Source organism: Thamnophis elegans, chromosome 3 (assembly GCF_009769535.1).
Source record: "Thamnophis elegans isolate rThaEle1 chromosome 3, rThaEle1.pri, whole genome shotgun sequence".
NCBI lineage: Eukaryota > Metazoa > Chordata > Lepidosauria > Squamata > Colubridae > Thamnophis > Thamnophis elegans.
The window spans coordinates 35,136,215-35,162,000 of NC_045543.1; the positions used below are offsets into that span (position 1 = coordinate 35,136,215).

The window sequence follows — 25,786 nt, forward strand, 5'->3', positions numbered from 1 at the left end:
CGTCGCCAAATCGGCAGGCCACTTTGGGTTCCTAAAGACTTTACACTTAGCCCGGAGGCAATTCTGGTGGCCTGGCATAAAGAAAGATGTGGATAATTACGTGAAAAGTTACACTACCTGAGCCACAATGAAGAGACAACCAGGAAAACCCCCTGGACTGCTGCAAACAGTCTTCAGGTTCAATCCACTGCTCAAAGTAGGAGATCCTATAACATTCTGGATAAATGGTTGTCCAATCTTTTCTTAAAAACCCCAATTGATAAAGCACCCACAACTCTGAGAGGAAAGCTGTTCCATTGGTTAATTGCTCTCACTGTCAGGAAATTTCTCCTTAGTTCCAGGTAGGATCTCTCTTTAATGAGCTTCCAGATGTTACTTCTTGTTCTGCCTTCAGGTAGTTTAGACAATAGGCCGACCCCTTCTTCTCTGTGTCAGCCCCTCAACCATTGAAAGACTACTATCATATCACCCCTAGTCTTTTACTTTGTTAAACTAGGCATACTTAATTCATTATATGGTTTAGCCTCCAGATATCTTTGTTGCTCTTCTCTACACACTTTCTAGGGTCTCAACATCTTTTTGTATCATGGTGACCATAATGGAATGCAGTATTCCAAGTGTTCATCAATTCAATATAAAATGATATTGTCACTCCACATGATCTTGAAACTATCCCTTTGTTGATGCAACCTATGACTGAATTAACTTTTTGGGCAGCTGCAGCACTATATTAAGTATTAATTCCTCTTAGAATTGCTGCTGTTGAGCCAGATACCATTTATTATATATCTGTGCATTTGGTTTTTCTTGCCTATGTCTAACAGGGGTGTCAAACTCAAGGCCTACAGGCAGGATGTGGCCTGTGGGATGCTTAGATCTGGCCCGCAGGGCTCTCTTGGAAACAGCGAAGGATCAACCTGCAGTGCCTCTGCTAGCAAAAACATTGCTCGGGAAGGCCATGTGTGGCCCTCCTGAGCTCTGTTTTCGCTGGCAGAGAGTTGCAGGAGACTGTTGCAGCCAAATACAGAGCTCAAGAGCCTGTTTTTGCTGGCAGAGCACTCAGGCCACCATAGGCTCCCCGACATGAGTGATATTGAGGTGGCTATCCCCACCCTGCTCATGCCCATTCCAGATCCCCAAGATCAAACACAACCCTGTTGCGGCTTTCAATGAAATAGAATTTGACACCCCTGGTCTAAGACCTTATTTTTCTTACCACTGAATTGCCGTTTGTTGGATAAGACCCAGTGTTCAAATCTGTCAAGGTCTTTCTGAATCTTGAAACTATCTTCTAAAGTATTAGTTATTTCCTTCAGGTTGGTGTTTTCTTCAAATTCGATGAGCTCCCCTTCTATCCCTTCATCTAGATCATTTACAGTGATATTAAATAGTGTTGGGCCTCAGACAGAACTCGAACATATACCACAGCATGCATCCCACAATGCTGATATAAAATTAGCTGCCTTTGTTTTAATAAATATGGATGTTAGCTACATGTTTGTTTATTCATGTTGGAAGTATCCCAGTTAAAATCAGGCACACTATATGACATAAAATATAAAATACAAGATTAAAATATGTATAAATTAATCAGATCTTGCCCAGGAACTAACAACATTAATTGTGTTCCATCGTGCTACCATGAGGTCCTGAATTGGGTCACAAAGGGCAAATATACATATATGCTGTTGTTCCACATGTCACCACAATCGCAAAGAGTAGAAGTCACCAGATAACCCTATTTGATCAGAGTATTTCTGGATCTTGGACCCATGCACAATCTATTCAATGATTTCCATACTTCTCAGCTTTTATCAGACCCAGGTGCCAGCTATTCTATTGGTTCCATCCAGTGTTGGTTCTTTGTAGCTTTCCATAGACCACTCTGCTGTCAAATTTTTTTGAAGTCTTCTTTCGATGTAAGGAAGCTTTTTCTGGATTTTAATCTTTGATAAGCTGTTTGTAGGCTATATAGAGGGTATTATCTAAATATAGATCTAATCCTCTCTCTGAATGCTGTATTCTGCTAGCTTCATTCAGAGCAACATCTATTTTCCCAGCATGTGCTGATTTATACCAGACTGGGCAAGCATATTTGCCTGAGGAACAGCAAAAGCTAGGGCTGTTGTCTTACGGACTCTTGGTTTGGCACTCCAGGTAGAGCTCATTAATTTCATGAAAATGTGTTATCATCCACTGACTTTAGTGTCGGTACAAGGCTGTTTATACGTTAGGGCCCTATCTAGAGTGAGCCCTAAATATTTAGGGCTGACCAATGCTCCAATAATGTCCCTTATATAATATGCAGCTTCCTAGGTTTTGTTGGATTTGGTCTTAACTGGTTATCACAATAGTATTGATTTAGCTTTACCAGGGCTTCATTAAACGTTGTTCAACCTCCTCAAATGTTTTCCCCTGTACAGCTATTGCTCAATTGTCAGCATACATAGAGTTCTTAGTACTTTCAGGGAGTGGCTGATCATTGGTGTTAAATGATCTTGGTTAAAAAGAGTTAGAGCCAATACATTATCTTGTAGTAAGCCATTCCTTAGGATCTTCTATCTACTTGGCCTTCCCTGGAATTCCACAAAAAACATACAGTTCTGAAGCAGATTCCTGATTATATTTGTGAATTTAAAATCTCTGGTCATATCATAAACTTTCTGCTTCAGTCTTCTAAGTTTCATTGAGAGACCGCCTGCTGCCAATTACCTCCCATAGACCTGTTAGATCGCACAGGGTCGGCCTCCTCCGGGTTCCGTCTACCAGCCAATGCCATCTGGCTACCACCCGGGGGAGGGCCGTCTCTGTAGAGGGTCCGGCCCTTTGGAATGAACTCCCCGCGGAGATTCGGACCCTCACCTCTCTCCAGGCCTTCCGGAAAGCCATCAAAACCTGGCTGTGCTGGCAGGCCTGGGGTTGATGAGTTCCCCTCCCCTCTCGACTTGTATGGCTGTATGACTCTTGTGTATTTTAATTACGTGTATTGTGCTTATATCCCCTTTTCCCCTTTTGAGTTGTTCGCCGCCCTGAGTCCCTCCCGGAGAAGGGCGGCATACAAATAAACTAAATCTTAATCTTAATCTCATAGTATCATATGCAGCAGTGAGATCTATAAATACAGTTCCTGTTACATTGCCTTTTTGGAATCCATCTTCAATATACTGGGTTAGATTCGGGATCTGTGCTGTGCAACTTTTTTTCCAGGTGAAATCCAATCTGCTGTGGTAAGACAAGGAGTTCTACAGCTACAGTGAGGTGATGTTGTATCATTCTTTCAAAGATTTTACAGGTCACAAGAAAGAAATTGGACAATAGTTCTTAGGGCTATTGGCCTCTTTAAGTGCTTTTAAAATGGCTACAGCCTTAGTTTGTCACCAGGTGCTAGGATTCTCACATTGTTCCAAGCATTGATTAAACATTTTTAGTAGCCACTGTCTTGCTTTCGGTCCAATTGCTTTATCTGTTCAATAAGGATGTCATCCAAATCAACAGCTCTCCATGACCTACTCTTCCTTATAGTCTCTCAGTTCTTCCATAATAAAGGGGGACAATAGGTTAGTCCTTTCCTCCTCCTCATTTCTATTGATTTTAATCTTGTGTTTTTATGACCTTTGATCTGGGTTGCTCTTCTTAAGAAGCTATTTGGTCTGCAGTCATGTTGGCATGATCGCTAGCACGAGTTGGATCATTATTTAGGTGACTCAATAATTTCCACACTTTGTGGTTAGTTGTGCTCATGTTCAGTTCCTCTATTGTTTTAATCCAGCATTCTCTCTTAGCTTCAGCTATAGAAATAATTAGCTGCTGTCCTGCATTTACTGTGTCTTCTGCCATCGGATCAGCCTCAAAAGAGTAAGATACTTCTGCAATTTGTCCTTTGTTTCTGCTGTAAAGCCTTGGATAATAGTGAGCTTTGCAGCCCCTTGGGACTGATAGCCGGGAACATTTTTTTAATGGATTCCACACATTTGTTGTAATAGGTCAGTTTAGCTATTAATTGAGGAACAACACTGTCCAAATTTAGGCCAGTCAGCTTCTTTTGAAGTTATACTATATCTACATCTAAAGGGGATATTGTGAGGTTGAATTACAGCAGTAACCTGACATATAATTGGTCAGTGCTGGGGATTTGGGATAGGTGGGCAGACTACTTTGATACATTGCTGGATTACGGTCACTCACAAATATCAAGTCTGGGTTTTATTCTCTGTGCCATCTTCCACTGTTAAATGAAACTGGTAATTTATTGCCATGTAAAAGAGTTAAGTTATTCAAATTCGCCCACTGTATCACAACCTCCCCATTTCTATTGTCAACAGGATACCCCCAGATTGCTGTGACTATTATACTATCTGTGGGGCCACTCTGCTACAAGCTGCATGCTCTGTATTTTAGGTCTTTTCTGATAGTTGTCTCTGTGGGTCTCCTGCATACACAGGACATTGCAGTTTTATTTTTGGCACAAGTCCTGCAACAGTTCTCCAACAAACTTTTAATGTTTACTGAAATATTAGTCACCTGTGGATCTAAAAAGGTCTTTTTTAGTATACAGATAGTTCCATGGGTGGGAATGAGCACCTCACTACATTTTGGATGCCTTTGGATTGAAAGGATTAGCCAGCTATAAACTGTTGTCCAGGGGATGCTGAATGTGTTAATATCACACATTCTTTAGGGCAGTGTTTTTTAACCTTTTTTGTGCAAAGGCACACTTTTTTCATGAAAAAAATCACGAGGCACACCACCATTAGAAAATGTTTAAAAAATTTAACTCTGTGCCTATATTGAATATATATAAAGTAATTTTCCCACGGCACACCTTACACTATGTCACGGCACACTAGTGTGCCGTGGCACAGTGGTTGAAAAACACTGCTTTAGGGAGGCTCCTTTCATGTCCCCTGTTAGTTACATTTATGTATGTTAGTTATATAAAATTGTTATATAAATTTTGCTGATTAGTAATATAATTGCCCTTGTCTAAAACTGTACATTATAAATTGTACAGAGTCAAGGACTTGTTTAAGTCCAGTCATTGGTAAAATGAAAATGAAAGATTTTATGATCCACAAGTATAATCAATGTGCATTTGAATTGACCACTAAAATATATTCAAGGCCACTAAAATGAATGAACTTGACATGTATTTCATTTGGGATGTGCAATGCACCCTAAGGACTTAGTCACACATGACACACATTTATGATGAAGGTTAATTATCATGATTACCTCTAAATTTTCCTCATGTGTGAACACATTTTAAGGATACAGAGTATTCCCCTGTAAAACTAATAACATATACATTAATTTTAAAAGATTTAGAATATACCTGTAACATCACATAAAAGTTGCATTTTGAATGATGGTGATGATGACAAAAACAACACAGTATTTACATAAATTATTTAACAATGAATAGAACAGTTGATGCGCCCAGCTGACAACTTTCTTATTCAAAAGTTAGAGGAGGGACCTAGAGGGTTTCCTATAGTGGAGTTAATTCCACGAAGGAGTGGAAGTTGTAGGAACTTTGCAGGAGAATGATCATGTCATACTAGAATACAGAATAACAGAGTTGGAAGGGACCTTGGACAAATGGCTCTCTTTGCTAAGTTTCCATTCATTACTTTTTTGTGTATCCTCAGTTGACACTGTGGCAGCCCTTCAAAAATGTCACCCTTACTCCCTCTCTACATTAGACTCGACATACTCAATTCCCACAACTATTTATCGTATGCTTTAGCCTCCAGTTTGCTAATCATTCCAGTCTTTCAAGGCTGACAAAGTCAGGGCAATTTGGAGGAGAAGTGTTTAGCTGGTAAGAAACTTTTATTGTTTAAAGAAAAACGGACTGCCTAAAATTTTTTTACAACTAACTTAAATCAAAGAATAGAACTTAGTGGCGATTTTGATCTTTCTAATGGTTCTGGACAGTGATTATCTTACTTTTTAAATGTTATTTACATGGATTGATTCTAGTAAACCTTTTCACATGGATGGATTACATCTCGACACTTTTTTTGCTTGGCTGTTCTGGCTTAAGATATGATAAGATTGTACAGCTGTTCCTTTGTAGTTTATTTTCTCTTGCAAGTCTTTCAGTTTTGCTGAGCTTTTAAGAAAAAATACAACTGCGTATAAACATGGCGTCTCTTCAAGAGTCTCTCCAAGCGATACTTTCAGCTTTGAAGATACAGAGGAAAGATTTGAAAGAAAATTGGATTATTTGATGTATTTGGCAACAAATTGTGATGAAAAAACTGAGGATGTTCATCAAATACAAAATAAGAAAATGGAAATTCAAAAAATTGAAATGGAAAACGGAGATAAAGAATTTGAGCTTGTTGATATTCGTGACAATTGGTTTATTTATGAGGGAGGAAAGAATGGAATATTTGAAGAGGAGTTAAATGGAGAGAAAATTTACTTCAAAGGACAGGACATAGAAGGAGAAGAAAGCACTAAAGAACTTATGGACTATGAAATACTATTTGCAAAACATTTGATAACACTGCTGAGAATTAAAGACAAGCTGATAAACGAAACAAAAGGAGGGCGTCAACATTATATGAGAGATACCACAAATAAGAAGGTGCAAAGATCACTTTGTATGGACTTGTTCAAAAAGATGTTTGGAGAATTGGATCCACAAATGGCAGTAGATATAAGATTGTTCTGTTATTGGAGAGATACAGGTTGATAGATGGAAGAGTATAATTCAAAATTAGCTAAACTTAGTTAAATCCATTGGTAATAGGTATAGTTAAATAAAAATTGATAATGATAGTAATGTATACAATGTTGAGCTGTTATGATAAGTAATAATTGGATATGAGAAGGGAAGGTTAGAAATATTTTTGGACTATATATAAAGATTATTAATAACAATAATAATTATAATTTAAAAAAAACCTATATACAGTTAAGATTTAACTAATAGGGGGAAAATGTTATGATATAGGATATAGTTAAATAAAGAAAGATAATGATAATAAATTATATACATGGAGGATTAGAAAATTTTGGTATTAAATATTATGGATGTTTAGCTAAAACAGGATATGAGGATTTAATGTTAATGGAGGATTTTACAAATAAGTAAATGAAATGCCAGCATGTGGCTATGTATTGAATTTTGGTATACTTAAGGATGAAGGATGTTTAAATAACTAGTCAAATAAAAGTGGAGGTAGGATGATGTTAATATAGTAAATATTTGAGTTAAGATTTTTGAATAAATAAGAATTATATTTGATGACGGTGGAAGAGTTGCACAAAAGCTTTTTGTAACCAGCTGATATACTTTCTACAGTATATGTTTGTTTTTAAAATAAATTAAAAAAAATAATGAAATTGGCCTGTAATTTTGAATTTCTTGTATATTGGTTTCTTCTTTTGGGATTAGCGATATTATTGCTTCTGTCCATGATTCAGGTATCTTGGCTTTTCCTAAAACTTCATTAAACATTTCCACCCCTAGCTCTTCCAATATTATTTTGTTATATTTGCATAACTCCACCAGTATTCTGTCTGGTCCTGGGGTTTTATTATTTTTCTGATTTTTCAGGATTAATTCCACTTCGGCTAACGTTATTGGCCTGTTTATTGCCTCCCTTTGTTCTTTTGAGATTGGTGTTATCTTTTCTGTGTTTAAATAATGTTTTATTTTGATTTCTTCCATACTATCTTGCGTGTATAGTTTTGCGAAGTATTTATGAATAATATGCTTCTTTTCTTCCGCTTTTTATTGAATTCTTCCCTCATCATCTTTTAATTTATATATCATCCTTTTTTCTCTTTTGTTCTTCAATCTGTATGCCAACCATCGTCCAGGTTTGTTGGCTTGTTCAAAGTAATTCTGTCTGACTGCTTTAACTTTCTGTGCTAATTCCTTTTGAGTTATTAAGTTGATTTTATGTTTTATCATCTCTATTTTTTCTTTTTTAATTTTATTCTTTGGATTTTTCTGTAGTTCTTCAGCTTCTCTAAGTTCTTTTTGCATGCCTTCTTGTTGCTCTTTTTGTTTTCTAGTTTTTCTCACCATGTAGGCAATCATAAGGCCTCTTGTGAATGCTTTCATAGTATCCCAGAGATTTTGAATTGAGGTGTCTTCTTTCTTATTTATTCTAAAGAATAGTTTTAATTTTTTCTCCAGCATTTGAGTGTATTTTATTTCATTTACAATATTTGAATTCATCATCCATCTTTTTCTTCTTCTTTGACCTTTCCATCTTAATTTTATTGGATTATGATCTGCCAACTCATTTGCTTCTATTTCAATTTCATCTAATTGATTACATAGACCAGATGAAATCCAAGCCATGTCAATTCTCGATAGGGACTGATGGGGGTTCGAATAAAAGGTATACTGCTTTCTTGTTTTGTTCCTTTCTCTCCAAATATGTAGTTTATATTCCATTGCCATCTCAAAAAAGGATTTGGGTAATGTATTTTTTTTGTTTTATTTTCCTTTTTGCTTTCATAGTCCACTTTTTTATCCACTATTGCATTATAATTCCCAATTAAACAAATGTTTTCATATTCTAATTCATTTATTTTGTTATGTAATTTCCTATAAAATTCCTCTTGTTTCCGATTTGGTGTATATATGACTATTAATAATATCGGTTTTTCTGTTGTCTCTAATTCAATCATTAGCATTCTGCCTTCTTCATCAGAGTAGACTTCTTTGGAGTTTATTTTTTCCTTTATATAGATTGCTATCCCTCCTTTTTTTTAATCTGCCAGTGCTGTATATAATTTCCCTAGTTTTTTGTTTTCCAGTAAGTTCCTATATTCCCTTTTAATATGCACTTCCTGTATAAAGGTTATATCTACCTTCAATTTCTTAAGTTTATTAAACATCTGTGCTCTTTTTTTGGTGCATTCAGTCCATTCAAGTTTATCGAAATAATTGTTATTTCCTGGTCCATCTTTAGATGGGGTGTTTTTTGTTACTTCTGGTTTGTATCTGACTTTTCCCTCTCGCGCCTTCCTTTTCTCCTCTCTCTCTTTCTTGCCTCTGTTCTTCTCTCCTGTTTCTTTCCTTGTCTCCTGATGTTTCTTCCTCTTGACTTCTACTTTCTAGTTCCTCTTTACTTCCTTGTTCTTCTTCCCCTTTGCAGTATTCTTCATAGAATTTCTGCACTTCTTCTATATTCTCTATCTTATATCTTTTTCCTTGCCAAGATACCAGTACCCCTTCTGGTACCAACCATCTGTACATTATTCTGTTTTTATTTAACTGATTTGTTAAAACTTGGTATTGCCTATGTTGTTCCCGAATTCTCCGTGGAATCTGTTTAAGCGTGATCAACTCTTTTCCCTGTAATGTAATCGTCCCTTCTCTGTTTTTTTTGTACACTTCATCTCTCGTTGGTTTTTTAGCAAATCTTACGTGCACTTCTCTCGGAAGCCTATGTCTTCTGGCATAATTAGTATGCACACGGTAAGCTTCATCGATGTCCCCTCGCAACTCTTGTTCTTTTCTCTGTAAAATTTCAGTGAACATTTCAATCATTTTTCCTTTCAGGTCTTCCTCTTTCTCTTCTGGTATGTTTTGGAATCTTAGGTAGAATGCAGCTCTTTCATTTTCAAGTCGGATTATTGTTAGCTCTAATTCTTTATTAACTTGTCTATATTTGAGCTCCATTTTTTCCATCTTCTGATCTATTTGTTCTATTTTTGTTTCGATGTTCTTTCTGTTCATTGGTTGCTAAGGCATTCTGTATTCTTTCAATTTTGTCATCCACATTTTTGATAGTTCCTTTCAATTCAATTCTCCCATTTCATTTTTCATTTCTTCATGATTCCTCCTTGTCTTTTCATGATTTGTAGTTGTCATTTCTTGGCTTTTCGTCAACGTCTCTTGTATCATCTGGAGCATCAATTGCATACTCTGCATTGTTGGTGCTGCTCCCATTGTTCCTGCCATCGTTCCACCTTTCTCCAGCCCCAATGCGCTCTCCATTGATCTTTGATTTGAGGAGGGGGGTGTAGTTTTTTTCACTAATTTTACTGAAGTTGCCATTTTTATCCCCCTATTTATCCTTGCCTACAATTGCATATAAATTCTACTTTACTTCTACTTTATCAGCAATATCAATGGTATAAATAATTGTATATCTCAATATTTAATAATAATGAACTTTCTTAATATCACATTTCAATATCTAAACATTCCTATGTATTATTCTATTCCGTTTTTGATCCTTAATTAATATATATCATAGATTTATATATCACACTGTTATCTTATACAGATAGATGTCTCTCAATTGTATCGGTTATACAGGTATTCAATTCTAGTAATTCGTTTCTCTCTATGTATATATATATATATCAGCTTATGCGACCATTGGTTTTCTTGCATCAGACTTCACGGTTCAAATTTATAATCCACTAGGTGTCACCCTCTCCTCAGTATCACTGTTAATGTCAACAATTCCAGCAAAAAAGGGAACTAAAGGGCCCTCTAATCGTTCCAAAACAGTCCTCTCTCTACTGTCTCTGGCACCATTCCAAGTTCCGAGGCAAATAAATACCAAATACTTGTAAGTTCAACTATTCTTTGGGAAAAACAAAACAGTAGAAGGAAGAGCAAGAAGAAAAAAGTCAACTACTAACCTGACTGTTAAACAATCCTTTCTGTGCCTTCCAAATCTTCTCGGCAGTTACTATATTCTACTCCTGTTGGCCATGCCGGGTTTTTGTTCTCACTGTGACCAATTCCTTCAAGTTATTCAAGCTGTCAGTTCCAACTCAGGGTCTCTGCTTCACTTCTTTTCGGCAAAATTGAACTGCAGAAACAGTGTCCTTCCCGGCGCCTCTTTCTTTCCAGCTCGCCCTCTCTGCCAATTTCGTGTTGTCCTCCTCTTCTTTGGGTTGCCAGTAAGAGTAACAGATGTCTCGATTTCACTTGCTTTCTCTCTCTGCATCCTTCTTATGCGGTCGCCATCGCTCCGGTCCTAACCAAATGGCAGGATAGATCCTCGTCCGTTTAGTGGGTTTCTCCTACCTGCTGGGGGATTTGCCTTATCACCCCAGCGTCTTCAGAGTATCCCCCTTAATCTGCTGGAAACAGCCATTCTTAAGTAGTGCCTCCTTAAATTTCCCCGCACTTTCTGGCAGTTCTACAATAAAGTCCATAGCAATCTCTCTCCAGGGTGCTGAAGGTTCGGCTACCTTCTGTAAGAGTCCTTGGATTTTCCCTTGACGTCTTTTAGCTGCTGCACAAATAGGGCAGCTAACTACATATCTCTCTATGTTCTTTTTTAGTGATGGCCACCAAAATTGTCTTTTAATTAAGTGTAAAGTTTTCACAAAACCAAAGTGCCCACTAATTTGGAATCACCTTGCCATTAACTGCAGTCTTTGGCTAGCTGGAACATACAACTTCCCTCCCACTCAATCTAGGTTATCTTTCATCAGGCAGCTCTCTTTGTGGCTCAAACACCATTCATCGGTGGTTAAAGCTGGTTTAAAAGTTTGGGTGGTGTCATTGTCCTCCAAAGTGTCTCATTTTCCCTGGGATCTGGTGGTTATTTTAGCGGCTAGTTGATTGTCTTGTATCATGGGTTTGATTATGTTTGGCTTCAAACTATTGTATTGCGGTTTCCTGGATAGTGCATCTGCCAGAAAATCCCCCCGCCCCGGAGGTATCTGAGCGTAAATTCAAACCATTTAAAGTACTGAGCCCATCATACTTGTTTTGGAGAGAGTTTCCTTGGGGGTCTTTAGGGCTTCTAAATTTTTATGATCTGTCCAGACTTCAAAAAGGATCTTATGCCCCTCTATGAAATGTCTCCAGGTTAAAAGAGCCCATTGAACTGCATAAGCCTCTTTCTCTCAAATAGCCCACCTTTGCTCAGATTCATTCTGAATCTGGTTGTAATTGGTCTTCCTCATTTTTCTGAAGCAGGACCGCTCCTATCGCCACATCGCTAGCATCTGCTTGTATGACGAACGGTTTCTCTGTGTCCGGGTGCTTTAGGATTGGTTCTGCCAAAAACAGTCATTTAAGTTTTTCAAATGCCACTTGGCATTCCATTGTCCAGTTCAAAGGCTGCTTTGCTTTCAAGTTACCCTCCCCTCTTGTTTTTAAAAGCTTGGTGATGAGGAGAGCAATTTGGGCGAAAGCATTGATGAACTGCCGGTAAAAGTTGGCGAATCCCAGGAAGCTTTGCAACGTTCTGGGTGGTTCCCAGTCAAGTACCGATTGCACTTTCGAAGGATCCATTTCTATGCCCTGGTGTGAAATGCGGTATCCTAAGTAATCAATTTTTTCTTGGTGGAATTCGCATTTGAAGAGTTTAGCATAAAGTTTTGCAGAGCAAAGCTTGTTCAGAACCACCCGGACTAGTTTTACATGTTCGGCCTTGGTCTCCGAATATAATAAAATGTCATCAATATAGACTATGCAGCCCTTATATAAATGTTCCTGCAACACTTTGTTTATTAATTGCATAAATACTGCATGGGCCCCTTGTAGCCCAAATGGTAGCACTTTGAATTGATAGCATCCAAGAGGGGTGTTAAATGCCATTTTCCATTCATCTCCCTCCTTAATTCTGATACGGTAGTAAGCCACCCTTAAATCCAGCTTTGAAAAAATTATCCTTTAGCTAGGTGTGCTAGCATATCCTTCATGAGTGGGAGCGGATATATATTTTTCATACTGATCGAATTTAAATTTCAAAAATCGACACATAGGCGTTTAGAGCCATCTTTTCTCTCTCTAAACAACACTGGGGCTGCAACTTTTGGTCGGGCTGGTTCAATGAAACCCCTTGCTAGGTTTTTTCAATGAATGCTCTCAGTTCTTCCAGCTCCCTTGGAGACATGCTATACATCTTGGGTTTAGGGAGTTTGGCTCCAGGTAGAATTTCTATCACACAGTCAGTGGAGCGGTGGGTGTTGGTGGGAGTTCATCAGATGCTTTTTCGCTAAAATCCTCAGCCAAGTCCTTATATTCTTTGGGTATGCCCTGGTTTGGCATAGTGTAAGCAGACATTGCTGTTTTTAGGTGCTCTGCCCCTTCAGTTTCTTTGTCTGGATTCTCAGCAAAAGTCATGTGCATCTGCACTCTTATGGTGCCTTGCTTCCAATTAATTTTGGGGTTCCATTTTTTCAGCCATGCGAGACCCAGAACTAGTGGCCATTCCATGCCAGCCACCACTATAAATGTAAGCATTTCCTTGTGGCTTCCGATGCCTATCTGTAGAGGCTCAGTGACAAAAAAAAGCTGGCTCCCCCCCCCCCCCTGCTATTGACCCATCTAATTGGCAAAAAGCTGTGGAGCTTTTCAGCTTCCTTACATTAATCCTCAATTTCCTTACCAGGATTGGGCTGATCAAACAGCGGGTGCACCTTGAGTCCACTAAAGCTGAGATTTTCATTCCCCTCTCCCAGTTGGGGATAAACAGTCTTAGGGGCAAGGTAAGCGGTTTAATTGGTTTGCTTACCAGTGGTTCATCTTCTGCATCTCTTCTGGATGAGTATGGTTCCTCCTGCTGCGAAGCTGGGGTTTCCTCCTCAAAGAAGGGAGGGGTGGAAATTTAACAGTTTCCCTACTCCTCAGGGCCATCTCCTTTCTGCGCTGGCGAGGTTTCATAGGCTTTCCCCCCAATGGGGAGGCTTGAGAGACCGCCTTCTGCCGATTACCTCCCTCCGACCGATAAGATCGCACAGACTGGGCCTCCTCCGAATCCCATCCGCCAGTCAATGTCGACTGGCGACTACACGGAGGAGAGCCTTTTCTGTTGCAGCTCCGACCCTGTGGAACGATCTCCCCGTCGAGATACGCACCCTCACCACCGTCCAGGCCTTCCGCGCAGCCCTCAAGACCTGGCTATCCCAACAGGCCTGGGGATAAGCCTCTAATTTGCCCCACCCGAGTGTTGAATGTTGAATGCAAGTTGTGTTTTTATTACTTTATTTTGTTCACATATTGTTTATTTTGAATTGCACCTCCTCCCTAATGATTGTAAGCCGCCCTGAGTCCCCTCAGGGAAAAGGGCGGCCTATAAATCCTAATAAAATACCAAAAATACCAAAAAAATGGGCGATCTGGTTTCTTAGCCAGTGCCTGAGAACGACATTCTGCAGCTCGGTGCCCCTCTTTTCCACACTTGAAACAGGCTAAGGATTTTGGAGAAGGTATCGTTTGCGGTTTAAAAGGTTCTTGTTTCCATTGGGGTGGGGATTTCTTCCACATTTGTCCTCCTCGGTACTGATTTCTGGCCATGTCAATCTCTGCCTCTTCAGCCATAAGATACCACTCATGTAGGTGGTTGGCACTTCAGGCCAAACAAGCATCATAGAGGTCATCACTCAGCCAATCCTTGAACCAGCTTACCAGGATATTGTCTGGCCAGTTCACATGACATGTCAGGTCTCGGAATTCTTCGGTATACTCTGCCACTGGCTGGCATCCCTGCTTCACAACTTTAATGCGGTCACATGCTTTGCGGTCTGCGAGGGGGTCCTCAAACCGTTGTTGCAGGGCCATAATGAAACAATCAAAGTCCCACAGTTCTGGTGCATCAGCATCATGTAAAGTCACCATCCATCTGGCGCCGGCTCCTTCCAGGGCTAGGGTGACCACTTGTACTCCGGGTCCTTGAGTTCGAAAATCACACCCATATTCTTTCATGTAGGTGAGCATGTGTGCCATAAAGAATCCCAATTTTTTCAGGTTCCCATCAAATTTTACCCCAGGGAAGGAGTTTTCCTTTCTAACTGCAGGTTTCTGGGTTGGTTAGCAGTGGCCCCCAACCCATGCGCCAACTGGGTGGGAGCTGTTGCTGCTGTGCTGTCAGCTTGACCAGCAGGGACCAGAAGGGGGTTAGTTTCCCTGGCGTCATCCCTGTTTTCCGCCCTTTCACCGCTTCTCGGTTGCCGGTCTGGCTCCCCCCGGAGGTTGATTTTTTCCAAAATTTCCATCAGCGAGGCTTCATTTAGCTCCTCCTGGTCATAGGGGCTTCTAACTCCAATTTTCCACCCTGGTTTTCGGCTACCTCGGGTAAGAGTGACTCCTCTCGTTCTCCCTTCCCAGGCGTCTTTCATCCCGATTCCGATTGACCAACGGGGCTTTTTAGGGTCCTCCAGGCTCATCTCGTTCTCTCCGCCAGGGTACAAGAAGCAGGTCTCTGGTTATGGAGGGGTTTCCATCTCCCTCCAGCAGTCAGTTCCCCCTTGTTCACTGTTATGCTCAGACATGGTTTGTTGGGTCCCCTCGGTAGAGTAAAAATGTTTCTCTCCTGGTTGACCACTTTGCAGAGAGGTGCTGCTTTATATAATGACTCCTCTCCTAACTTGAGAAAGTAAAGACTCTTGAAACGGATTATTTCAAAAGGAACCTTTAATCAGTCAGGATGGAAACTATTAGAAGCAAAGCAGCATCTGAAACCCTTTAGGTGATGCAAATGGGATTAAGCTGATAATGACCCCTCCACTTTGTCCGAATGCAGATTCTAACCAATACACAAATATGAAGATGTTTCCTTAACTCTTCTGCCCTGAGGGTCAATAAAACACATGTTCCCATGGCTATCTCTAGTTAGACATTAAAGTAAGTTATCCCACATGCTCTCATAAACATCCCCCCAGAGATGCTGGCACCTTTAGTTTCTGGTGACAGGAAACCAGTTGTAAAGTTGTAAAACTCAGTTGTTACAGATACGCTAATGATTTTACTCCGAGGCTCCCCTCCTCCCATTTGAATGGCAATATCACTTTTAGGGATGTGACAGGCGTATTGGAACATTAAGATGTTTTATTAACTACCAACAGACAATTGGACTGACCTGTTACCTTTTACTGAAGTAGCTTACAACAACTCTGTACAGAGTAGCACTGGCTTCACCCCATTTCAGGTTGCCACAGGACAAGAATTCAACCCCATGCCAGAGCTACCAGCTAAGGTACCTGACATCCCCTCCCTTAAGGAGTGGATAAACAATCTGCAATCTATTTGGCCAGTGGTCAGACTAGCTCTACAAGAAGCTAGAGCAGCTTTTAAAGTTCAAGCTCACAAGAAATGCTGTGAACCCAAACATTCAAGGTGGGTTGAATGTATATCTATTCACAAGTTTCTATAATCCTTACAATCATCTAAGAAACTGGGACCAAAATTCATTGGCCCATTCCCCATCACTAGAATCATTAACCCCATCATGGTAGAACTCCTCCTTCCTAACATACTTAGGCAGGATCATCCAGTGTTTCACTGCAGCCTACTCAAACCAGAAATCACTTCAAAGGTCACACCCCCTTTGCCCAAACCCCCAACCCTCATTATGGTGGATGAAGAACAACATTTTGAAATTAAAGATATCTTTGACTCCCTCACTCACCATGGCTCCACACAATATTTAGTGGTATGGAAACAGCTACCATCCTCTCAGAACGAATGGATAGCCAAAAAACATGTAAAAGCTCCCACAATGTTAAGGAAATTCCACATGAGATACCCTCACAAACCATCCTAAATCTCAATGTATTATATGTTTTATGTCTTTCCAGGTGGATTTTCCATTTTTCTGTGGAAGGCAATATGTCAGATCCGTGTATCTGCCATTCTTTGGTGGAAGAAGGAGGGGTTGGATTTGATACATTCTGTTCTTTCTCCTTTTTATGTATCCTAGGTATCCTATTTCTTGACTTGTCTTTTTGTATAACCTTTCGCTTGATTTATAACCGTTGTGTGGCGCCTCAGATGTCTGGAAAATCCTCACCTCTTGGGGAATGCAGGGAGGGAGGACAGTTCTGTGGATTGCAATTCCCGATGATCCTGAGAACCTCTTCTTATCTGTTTCCCAGAGAGGCTGGTACAAAACCATTTTCACACCCACAGATTGGTGGGAATCCACATTGGACTGTTAAGAGGGGTTCCTAATTTCCTTTATCATGGATTGTATAGCCTGAAGGTCCCAGAGCCTGCTTTGAATGTTGACTTGCTTTCGCCCCTCTTCAATAAAAAGATTCCTTTTGAAATACCAAGTTTTCAAGAGTCTACACTTTCTTGAGGGGCGGGGGGCAAGGCAGGTCCTTACACACTCATTTGTCTTCATCCTATTAGTTATGCCTGCATTATATTGAATTCCAATTCCACTATATACTCCACTGTTCAGGTCACATTTGGAATATTGCATCCAGTCTGGTCACCAAAAAACAAAACAAATGTAGAAGTCCTAAAAAGAATATAGAGAAGGGTAACAAAGATTGTAAGAGATCTAAATCCCGTGAAGAATGGGTAAAGGAATTAAGTATGTTTAGTTAACAAATGAAGAAAAAACTGAGGGAAGACATGATAGCAGTTTCCAGTTCATGAAGTCGTGCCACATGGAAGAGGCATCAATTTTATGGGATAGGTATGTTTAGCTTAATGAATAAAGAGAAGACTGAAGCAATGGATAGAGACTCCTTGGGGAAGATCTAACCTGGAAATAAGGAATTTCCTGATAATGAGAACTATTAAGCAGTGGAACAGCTTTCCTCACAGAATTGTGAATGTGAATGCTCCATTGCTGAAGAAAAGATTGGACAACCATTTGTACAAAAAGGTGTATGGAACCCTGCCTTGCCATTATCTGGGTTGGATTTTGACTGTCCTAAATAAGCTGGATTCCTTGTTATTGTGCTTACCAAATCTATTTTGCTAAACCAAGATCAACCTCTTTACCCTGTCCAAATTTCTTTTTTATTAAAGATTTTAATTACAGTAGTAAAATCTAATACAAACAATACAAAGAATGAAAAATAGAAAAAAGAGGAAAATGTGTAAAAAAATAGAAGAAAAAAGAACTACAAAAAGAAAAAGAAAAATATAATTGAGAGAAAAGAAATATATCAAGAAGTGTCTTCCAATCTTCATTTCAATTATAAACAATTTTTGTTTCATCCCCTCTTAGTTTATAATCAATGATCTCTGCATCCCATTCCTCATCTCTTATCTATAGCCAAGTCCGTAAAGCATCAACTTTTCAGCCAAAAAGCTGAAGACACCAGCCAAAATTTCATAAAAGGTTGTCAGTTTTGTAACAGCATATCTTATTTTAACCTTGATCAAATAAACCAACTTTAGATTTATTCCTACTATCAGTCTTAGTCCATTCAAATAATTTCATAGAACTTGATATCATTTCTTCTTTCTTCTCACAGGTTTCTTCAAAGCCTCTGATATAAAAGAATTATCCTGATCACTCTTCTTCATTACTTTTATTCCCCTTTGATTTTTAAAATAACCAGTTTCATTTGTATGTTCAGTTAGACATTATTTTCCATATCATTCTCATAATCTATAATTTTAGATCCATTTTCAATGCCGTCTCAATCTTCTCAAGTAAAAGTTATTCATCTGCCATTTTTTCCATGACATATTTTGGACACACTGCATCTGTGAAGCAAACATTGCTTTTGACATTGTTGATACTAACTTATTCCATTTTTCAAAAGTATCCTTCAGTATGTTTGAAGTGAAAATGTTTATACCATTCTATATGTTCCAATTAATTTGCTATTGATTAGGCTTGTGTATTTTTCTCCTTTAACTTTAATTCTCAATTCCCTCTAGTGTTCAATTTTTTAAATTTTTTATCTTTATATCTTGTCTTATCAAAGTCCAAAATATCTATTTTGCATGGGAAATATTTATAATTAATTCCAAAATCCTATTCCAAGTTGATCTGGATCCTTGATCCATATATAATTTTCCCAGAACAAATTCTTATTTAGGTTTTTGTGTTTATTTTTGTTTTTAAAAAATCTTATATGATTCAAATGTTCTTTCATTATGGATTGAGGGAAAAGTCACCCTGTGTTTTCAGACTTGTTGGTCCTAAGATCTCTAATAGTTGAAAAGTAGTTAGCAAGCAATTTCCAAATGGGATTTAGAAAAGAAAGTTTGTGAAGTTAGTATCCTTTGAAAGATGCTGACTATGGTTGTGAGAAGGTCAGCTATTTCTGCTGTGTCTCAGTGCTGAAAATCCACCATGGACTGCTCTTCTGTGATCTCACAAAAAAACATCTCTTCAAAACACATTCTCCCATCCTCTCCTTTTCTGCAAAGGTTTTGAAGAGATGGTCTCTTTGTTCATGGTGGTAATTAATTGCTTTTCACAGAGCTGTCTGCATATTTTCTACCAAATCCAACTTTCTTATCTCCCCTTTCAATTTCATTAGAAATTATGATCTTGCTGACATTGCTGTCTGGATCATTGAAGCTACTGAACCCACTTTGCAACCACATTTCTTACAGCTGAGGGATTTCTATTAATTTTTGTGGTCAAAATTGACCTATGCATGCAAAGAATATCTTTTTTCCCATTTGTTGAGAAGATTTATTATAGATGGAGGAGGTTAACTTTTCATGGTCTTTGGAAACAGAGTGGAAGGTAAGGGTGAAGATGAATAAAATTTCTCTTCTAAATTTTCTGATCTTATTCTTAATACCTTGATGGTCACAGCAAGTGACAGCATCTAGCAAATTTTGAAAAAAATTAGGCAACATCAGAACTCGAGTTCTCAGTCCTCTTCGTTGTTTGCTTGCAGGCATGTCAACCCTATGATGTTGCTTAGTTGGGTAGTGAAATGTAATGAAATGTCTACAGGCAAAGAGCACCAAGATTTTTTATTAACCCTGAGTTACAGACATTCCTTTCTATTGGGAGGTCAGAACTGGTTAATAATTGGCTGGGAGACCACCAGAAGATTAGGTTGGAAAATTAAAAAAATAGAAAAACCACTTCCTTATTTGAAAAAAAAATCTTTTTTTAATCTCCTAGGTTGCCAGACAGTTACAGCCTTCAGTTATATGGATTGGAGATACAGAAAAAACATTCTACAGAAAGGTACCTAAAACTGAAAAAGAGGTAAATCCTTTTTTATATATGGTATAAGCAAACAAGCAGCATAGCACATTAATTGCTAATTTTTCATTCATTTACTTATTTATTTGTTTATGGTTTTAGAACACACATTAATTAGTCATAAATCTATTGCATGGTAATTATATAATAATAAATGCAAACCAGATTATTTTTATAATTAAAATATATATCCTTGTTGAAGAAATGTAAGTGATTTTTGATTAACACAGAATTTTTCACTAGGCACAATAGAAACAAGACCAGATCAGTTTTAACAACAAGTAAGGTGTCAAAGCAATTTTAAATTGTCACATGTTTAAAGACAACTAATTATAATTACTGAAAAAGCTGGCATTATTAATTTTGTAACATTGTGTGATGATCAGATTTTAAAATTAATCATTGAATCACAACAAGTTTTAAAAATAAATTTAAACTAGATGATTCATATATTTGTAAAAATATGTGAGTTCCCTATTATGCAACCATGTTTTTATTATTTCTTAATTCTCTTAATCTATTTTTAATTCATATTTTTGATAAACTGCCAGTCAGTAGTAAAAAAGCAGTCTTGATCCAAAGTGTTACCATTTGCTCTAAATTTAAGAAATTATTTTAAAAACAGTTCCAAGGTTTAACACCTAAAAGAATCATATTTTGAAAAATGACAGAAATATTTAAATTGGCTATGATGGTATTGCTGCCCTCTGCTGGCTAAAATGTTTGCCACAAAGTTCCTTGTTAAGTTTCTTCACATTCTGTGTGTTTTTGTAGCAATATATATATACATATATACATATATACATACATACATACATACACACACACACACACACACACACACACACACACACACATATATACATATATATACATACATACATACACATACACACACACACACATAAATGCATTTTTGCCTCTGGCACTGCATCTTCCTGTAAAAGAACATCCATCCTTTTCTGAAGTGGTTGATCCTCAAAATGTTTATAATATGAACCTGTCAATCCATCCTATAATATACACATCATGTGTGTATATTATTAATTATATTGCTTAACTTAATTTAAACAAATGACATTGATTCAAAAGTTAATGTGTGTGAAATCTACCACTGCATATTTCCTTTGTTACTGTGAAATCAAGTAGGTTTGTCTTGCAATGGATAGTTCCAAATAAAAATCCTATATATCATCCTTGTCAAATTTAAGACTGCATATATTTGTGTTTGTTCTGGAAGATGGAACCTAAACGTTTGAAAAAACAACTTCCCAAAATTTTGAAAACTCTAAAAATTGAAGATCGAATTTTAATCATTGGAACCACTAACCGGCCATTTGATGCAGAGATCAAATCCTTCTGCAAAGTTTATAAGAAAATAATTTTGGTGCCGCGGCCAGACTATGCTTCAAGATTTGGCAAGTATATGAAAATAAAACTAGTTTATGCAAAGATATCTCAAAATTTAAAAAGTATTTATGCTACTCGAAAATTCATTACTGAATCTTAGAAACATACACACACACGTATATACCTATGTATATAACAATAATAGTATTAGATATATATAATAATAGTCTTTCAGCTTATACATTGTAGTTATAATGTATTATATTTTGTAGCAGTATACATAATAGTATTTTCCCAATTTCTACTTTCTGTCTCTTAATTCTAACCCTTAATACTGTGATGGTGAACTTCTGGCACGTGTGCCAGAGTTGGCACACAGCACCCTCTCGGTGGGCACACAAGCTGTCACCCCAGTTCAGCTCCTCCATCAGGGATGTGCAGTTAGGGGAGGCAGAGCCTCACCACTGTCATCATGAAAAGAAAAAAATATATAAAAGGAAAAAGGCAAGAGCTGAGGTCAGGCTGAGATAGTTGCTGCCAGAATCACCATGGATGACTCTGCTTAGTGCTTAATTGTTTAAAAAAGCCTCTAAAAAAGTGCCCTCTACAGGAGGTGGCAGGAGAATGAGGTGCCTCATCTAGTCTGACTTTATGATCACTTGAGCAGAGCTAAGCAAGGGTTAAAAGCCGAAAAATTCCTGACGTAGATGAGGCACGTCGTTCTCCTGCCTCCTGTAGAGATTGTTTTTTTAGAGGCTTTTTAGAGGCTCTGGCAGCAACTAGCTCAGCCTGACCTCAGCTCATGCCTTTTTCCTTTTACATTTTTTTCTTTTCATTATGGTAGGCAAGAGCAGAGTTGAAATCCTCTTTGAAACAGCTGGAAAAGGTACGTGTGTGGGTCGGAGGGAGGGGGAGGAATTCAAAAAGTTTGGTTGTATGCAGAGCCACGTTGCCTTTTCAAACACACACACACACACACAGCTGGATAAAAGTATATAAGCCCAGCTTCACTGGTTACAAGTTTGAAAAGGCAACGTGGCTCCACCTGCAATCAAATCGGAAGGCAGCAGGGGAATGGGGGGGGGGGGTATGGCAGAGGAGCTGCTTACAAGCCATTGGAAAATATATCCAATCGAACTTCTGTGTTTGTGTTTGCTTGAGAGTGAGTGAGAGAGGAATCCAACTTCTCTCTGTGTGTGCGTGTGTCTGTTTGAGAGAGGGGAGAGGGAGAGAGGGGGGGAGGAAGGAGGGGGAGGAAGGAGGGGGAGGGAGAAGAAAAAGAATGAAGGAAAACTTTTTGGCAAAGGAGAAAAACAAATGCTGTCGCTTTAAATCAGAACTGAGCATGCCTGGCTGTGGAATTCTGGGAGTTGAAGTCCACAAGTCTACTAAAATTTGAAACCCCTGTGTCAGTGCCTCACCAGCTATAAACCTCACTGCATGTCACTGTCCTCCATACATATATGTGCGCCTCCCACTGGCCAGCTGGTCTTCAAGTCTCTGTCGTGCATGCGGGAGAGCAAGGTGCATGCGGGGGAGTGGGGTGCATGCATGTGCAGTGGGGAATGAATGTGGGGGGGGACTGCATGCACAGGGAGTGGACGCATGTGGGAAACAACCTTTCTTGTATCCCTGTACATCACTCATGTTTAATCTAAATCTCTACATCTACATCTACATCTGTTGTCTGTGTCAACTCATAAAGCATTTCCATGTCTGTTATCAAGTTGGCATGGTAAGGAAAGAGGGGAGTGCATTCCATGCATACCTTCGACTAGAGTCAGATCTTAGATTACCACAGCAGGCTTGTGAGGCATGGAATTCTATAGCCTGCTGGAGCACCTTGTTGGATAATGTGATTTATAACACAGATTGAGGGGAGGAGGAAACAGGAGCAAAGTTCAGCTGTAACTTACTTGAGGTCAGATCTGACTCCAATGGGGTATTGCCGAAATGTTGTTCCTAATAAATGACTGGATTTTCAAACTTGGCTCGAGGCTCATGAATTAATTAGAGCATCTTTAGGAAACCTGACAGAGAGTCAGATCTGCTTTTAAAATCTATCAAGATAACTAGGTCTCCTGAATCCTGGACTCTCCAATTGCTCTCTGATATCTGGAGTGCCTGGAGGGAAACTCAGGCAACCATGGCAGAGAACGGGCTATCCAAAGAGAGCCTGATTGCAGCTGGAGTGCAGCCTAACCTCAGACATCAAAGCTTAGATGCCTGTTCCAGCGACCGAAGCAAGAAGAGATGAGTATTTGTGGAAGTTAACCCCTAAAGAAGCTGAGGTTGAGCTCCCCCACCCAATGCCCAGAAAAAGGGAAGGGCCATGAGTGAGCTGGGAAAAGTGGAGTGGATGCTAGACTGGAAACAAACCTGGCTCCCAAAGCCCCTGATGGAGCCCCTCGGGAGTTCCATAGAGCAGAGCAGGGAGGAATTTGACCAGGCCACACTCCGTGAAGAGGGGCCATTATGCAGGCCAAAAGAGAGGAGAGGAGCAGTGGATCCTTTTGAAATGAGGAGAAGCAGACAGGAACGCAGCCCCCCTTTTCCACCCATCAGAAGGAGGCTGCAACCAGTGCTTCTTCCATGCAGCAGACAGGGAAGACAACCCCCTTTCTCCCTCTGAACTAGAGCTGAGGAAGATGGCCAGCCATATCAAGTGCAAGCATACAGAGGCTGATGAAAGGAGGGAGGAGCAGTACTGAACAAACCGCCCCAATTCAGGGGAAAGTTTGATGGGGACTCAGACCAGTTAGCCCTATTCCTTGACTCAGCTGAAACCCACCTAGAATGCTATGGACACCTCTACCCATCCCCCAGAGCCATGATGAATACCATCTCAGAGGGGCTAGAAGAAGAAGCAAGGGAATGGCTACCAACCCTCCACAAGAGGAGAGCCCCCCCCCCAACTGCAAGGCATAGATGACTTCCTACAACTCCTAGAGGCCAGATTTTTTTTGAATTTTTTTTTGAATTTTAATTGAACAAAAACACAAAAAAAGAATCATCCTTCATTACATCTTGTAGAAAGCGTGTCGATTGGTTACAGATAACTTTTGTGCATTTCTTCGACAGTCATTACTTATAGTTCATATTAGATTATACACTTTAAGTCAAAAATCTTTGTATATCTTACAATCAATGTACCACAATTCTCATTTGACTACAATTATTTGAACATGCTTTTACCTCAAATCATTCATATTTAAAGACACAACCACATAATGGCATTAATTAGCTATTTCAAAAAATCCTTCAATAACATTACACCTTTATAGTATTTTTAAGCAAAAGTCAATTAATAAAGTTTCTAAGCCTTTCCCCCCCTTTTTTTCCCAACTCACTGATTAAAATTTATATCCAAGTTACTTTTGCCAATACCATAGCATGTATATATTGTTAAACAATGGCCATTAATGTTTCCTTGTTATTATAATTGGCTAAAAATCATTTACTATTTATGTCCCATCACCTCTCGTCAGACTCCCCCCAAAAAGAAAAAAACCTTAAGCCTTTATAACAATAGCTAAATAAAAATTTGTTAATAAAATTTTATAAGTCTTTCTTTTTCCCAAGTCACAATTTGCAATTTATATCCAATTTTTTTTTTGCTAGATTACCATACATGTATATATCATTAGGCTATATCCATTATCGTTTCCTTATTGTTATTATAGTTAATTAATTGTTAGCGAATATACATTTGATAATAATCTAAAACAATCCAAGAGTACATAATTCCTACTTATTAGTCACCAAAATCAACTGATTTTTTATTATCAACTTTCATTATCAACCTATATCTTTCCAGTAACAAAAAATATTATCTCTCTTGCCAATTGTTGTGTAAGTCTTCTTTTTATCTCCTTTATAAGGTTTTTATAAACTTTTCTCCGCACTTTGAACTCATTGTTTAGAATTTATATCCAAGTTACTTTTGCCAATACTTTTGCCATGTATATATTGTTAAACAATGTCCATTAAAATTTCCTTGTTGTTATTATAATTGGCTAAAAATCATTTACTATTTATGCCCCATCTCCTCTCATTAGCCCCCCACCCCCCCAAAAAAACCTTACACCTTTATAATAAGATCTAAATGAAAATTTGTTAATAAAAATTATAAGTCTTTTTCCCAAGTCAAAATTTACTATTTATATCCAAATTTCTTTTACTAAATTGCCAATAGATGTATATATCATTACGCTGTATCCATTATCATTTCATTATTATTATTTATGGTTAATTAATTTTTAGCGAGTAAACATTTAATAACAATCTAAAACAATCTAAGAGTTACAAAATTCCTACTTATTAATCACCAATAATAAAAAACTAATTTTTATTATCAACTTTAATTGTCAACCTGTATCTTTCCAATAACAAAACAGTCTTATCTCTCTTGCCAATTGTGGAGTCAGTCTTCTTTTTATCTCCTTTATAAGGTTTTTATAGGCTTCTCTCCGCAATTTGTTGCTTGAAGGGTCTCTCAGATAATCTCGTTGCCCACCAGTTGCTACTAAAATTAACTTGTCTTTGGTTGTCAATCTTGCTTCTGA

General features: G+C 38.4%; 1 protein-coding gene across 1 annotated transcript in view; it reads left to right on the forward strand.

Moving 5' to 3' along the window:
• Nucleotides 1–25,786, forward strand: part of IQCA1 (IQ motif containing with AAA domain 1) — a 156,617-nt gene that overhangs the window by 105,109 nt on the left and 25,722 nt on the right. The window contains exons 16-17 of the mRNA XM_032213062.1: nt 19,788–19,874; nt 21,112–21,289. Coding sequence (XP_032068953.1) covers nt 19,788–19,874; nt 21,112–21,289 — 265 coding nt within the window. The remainder of the gene's footprint in view (nt 1–19,787; nt 19,875–21,111; nt 21,290–25,786) is intronic.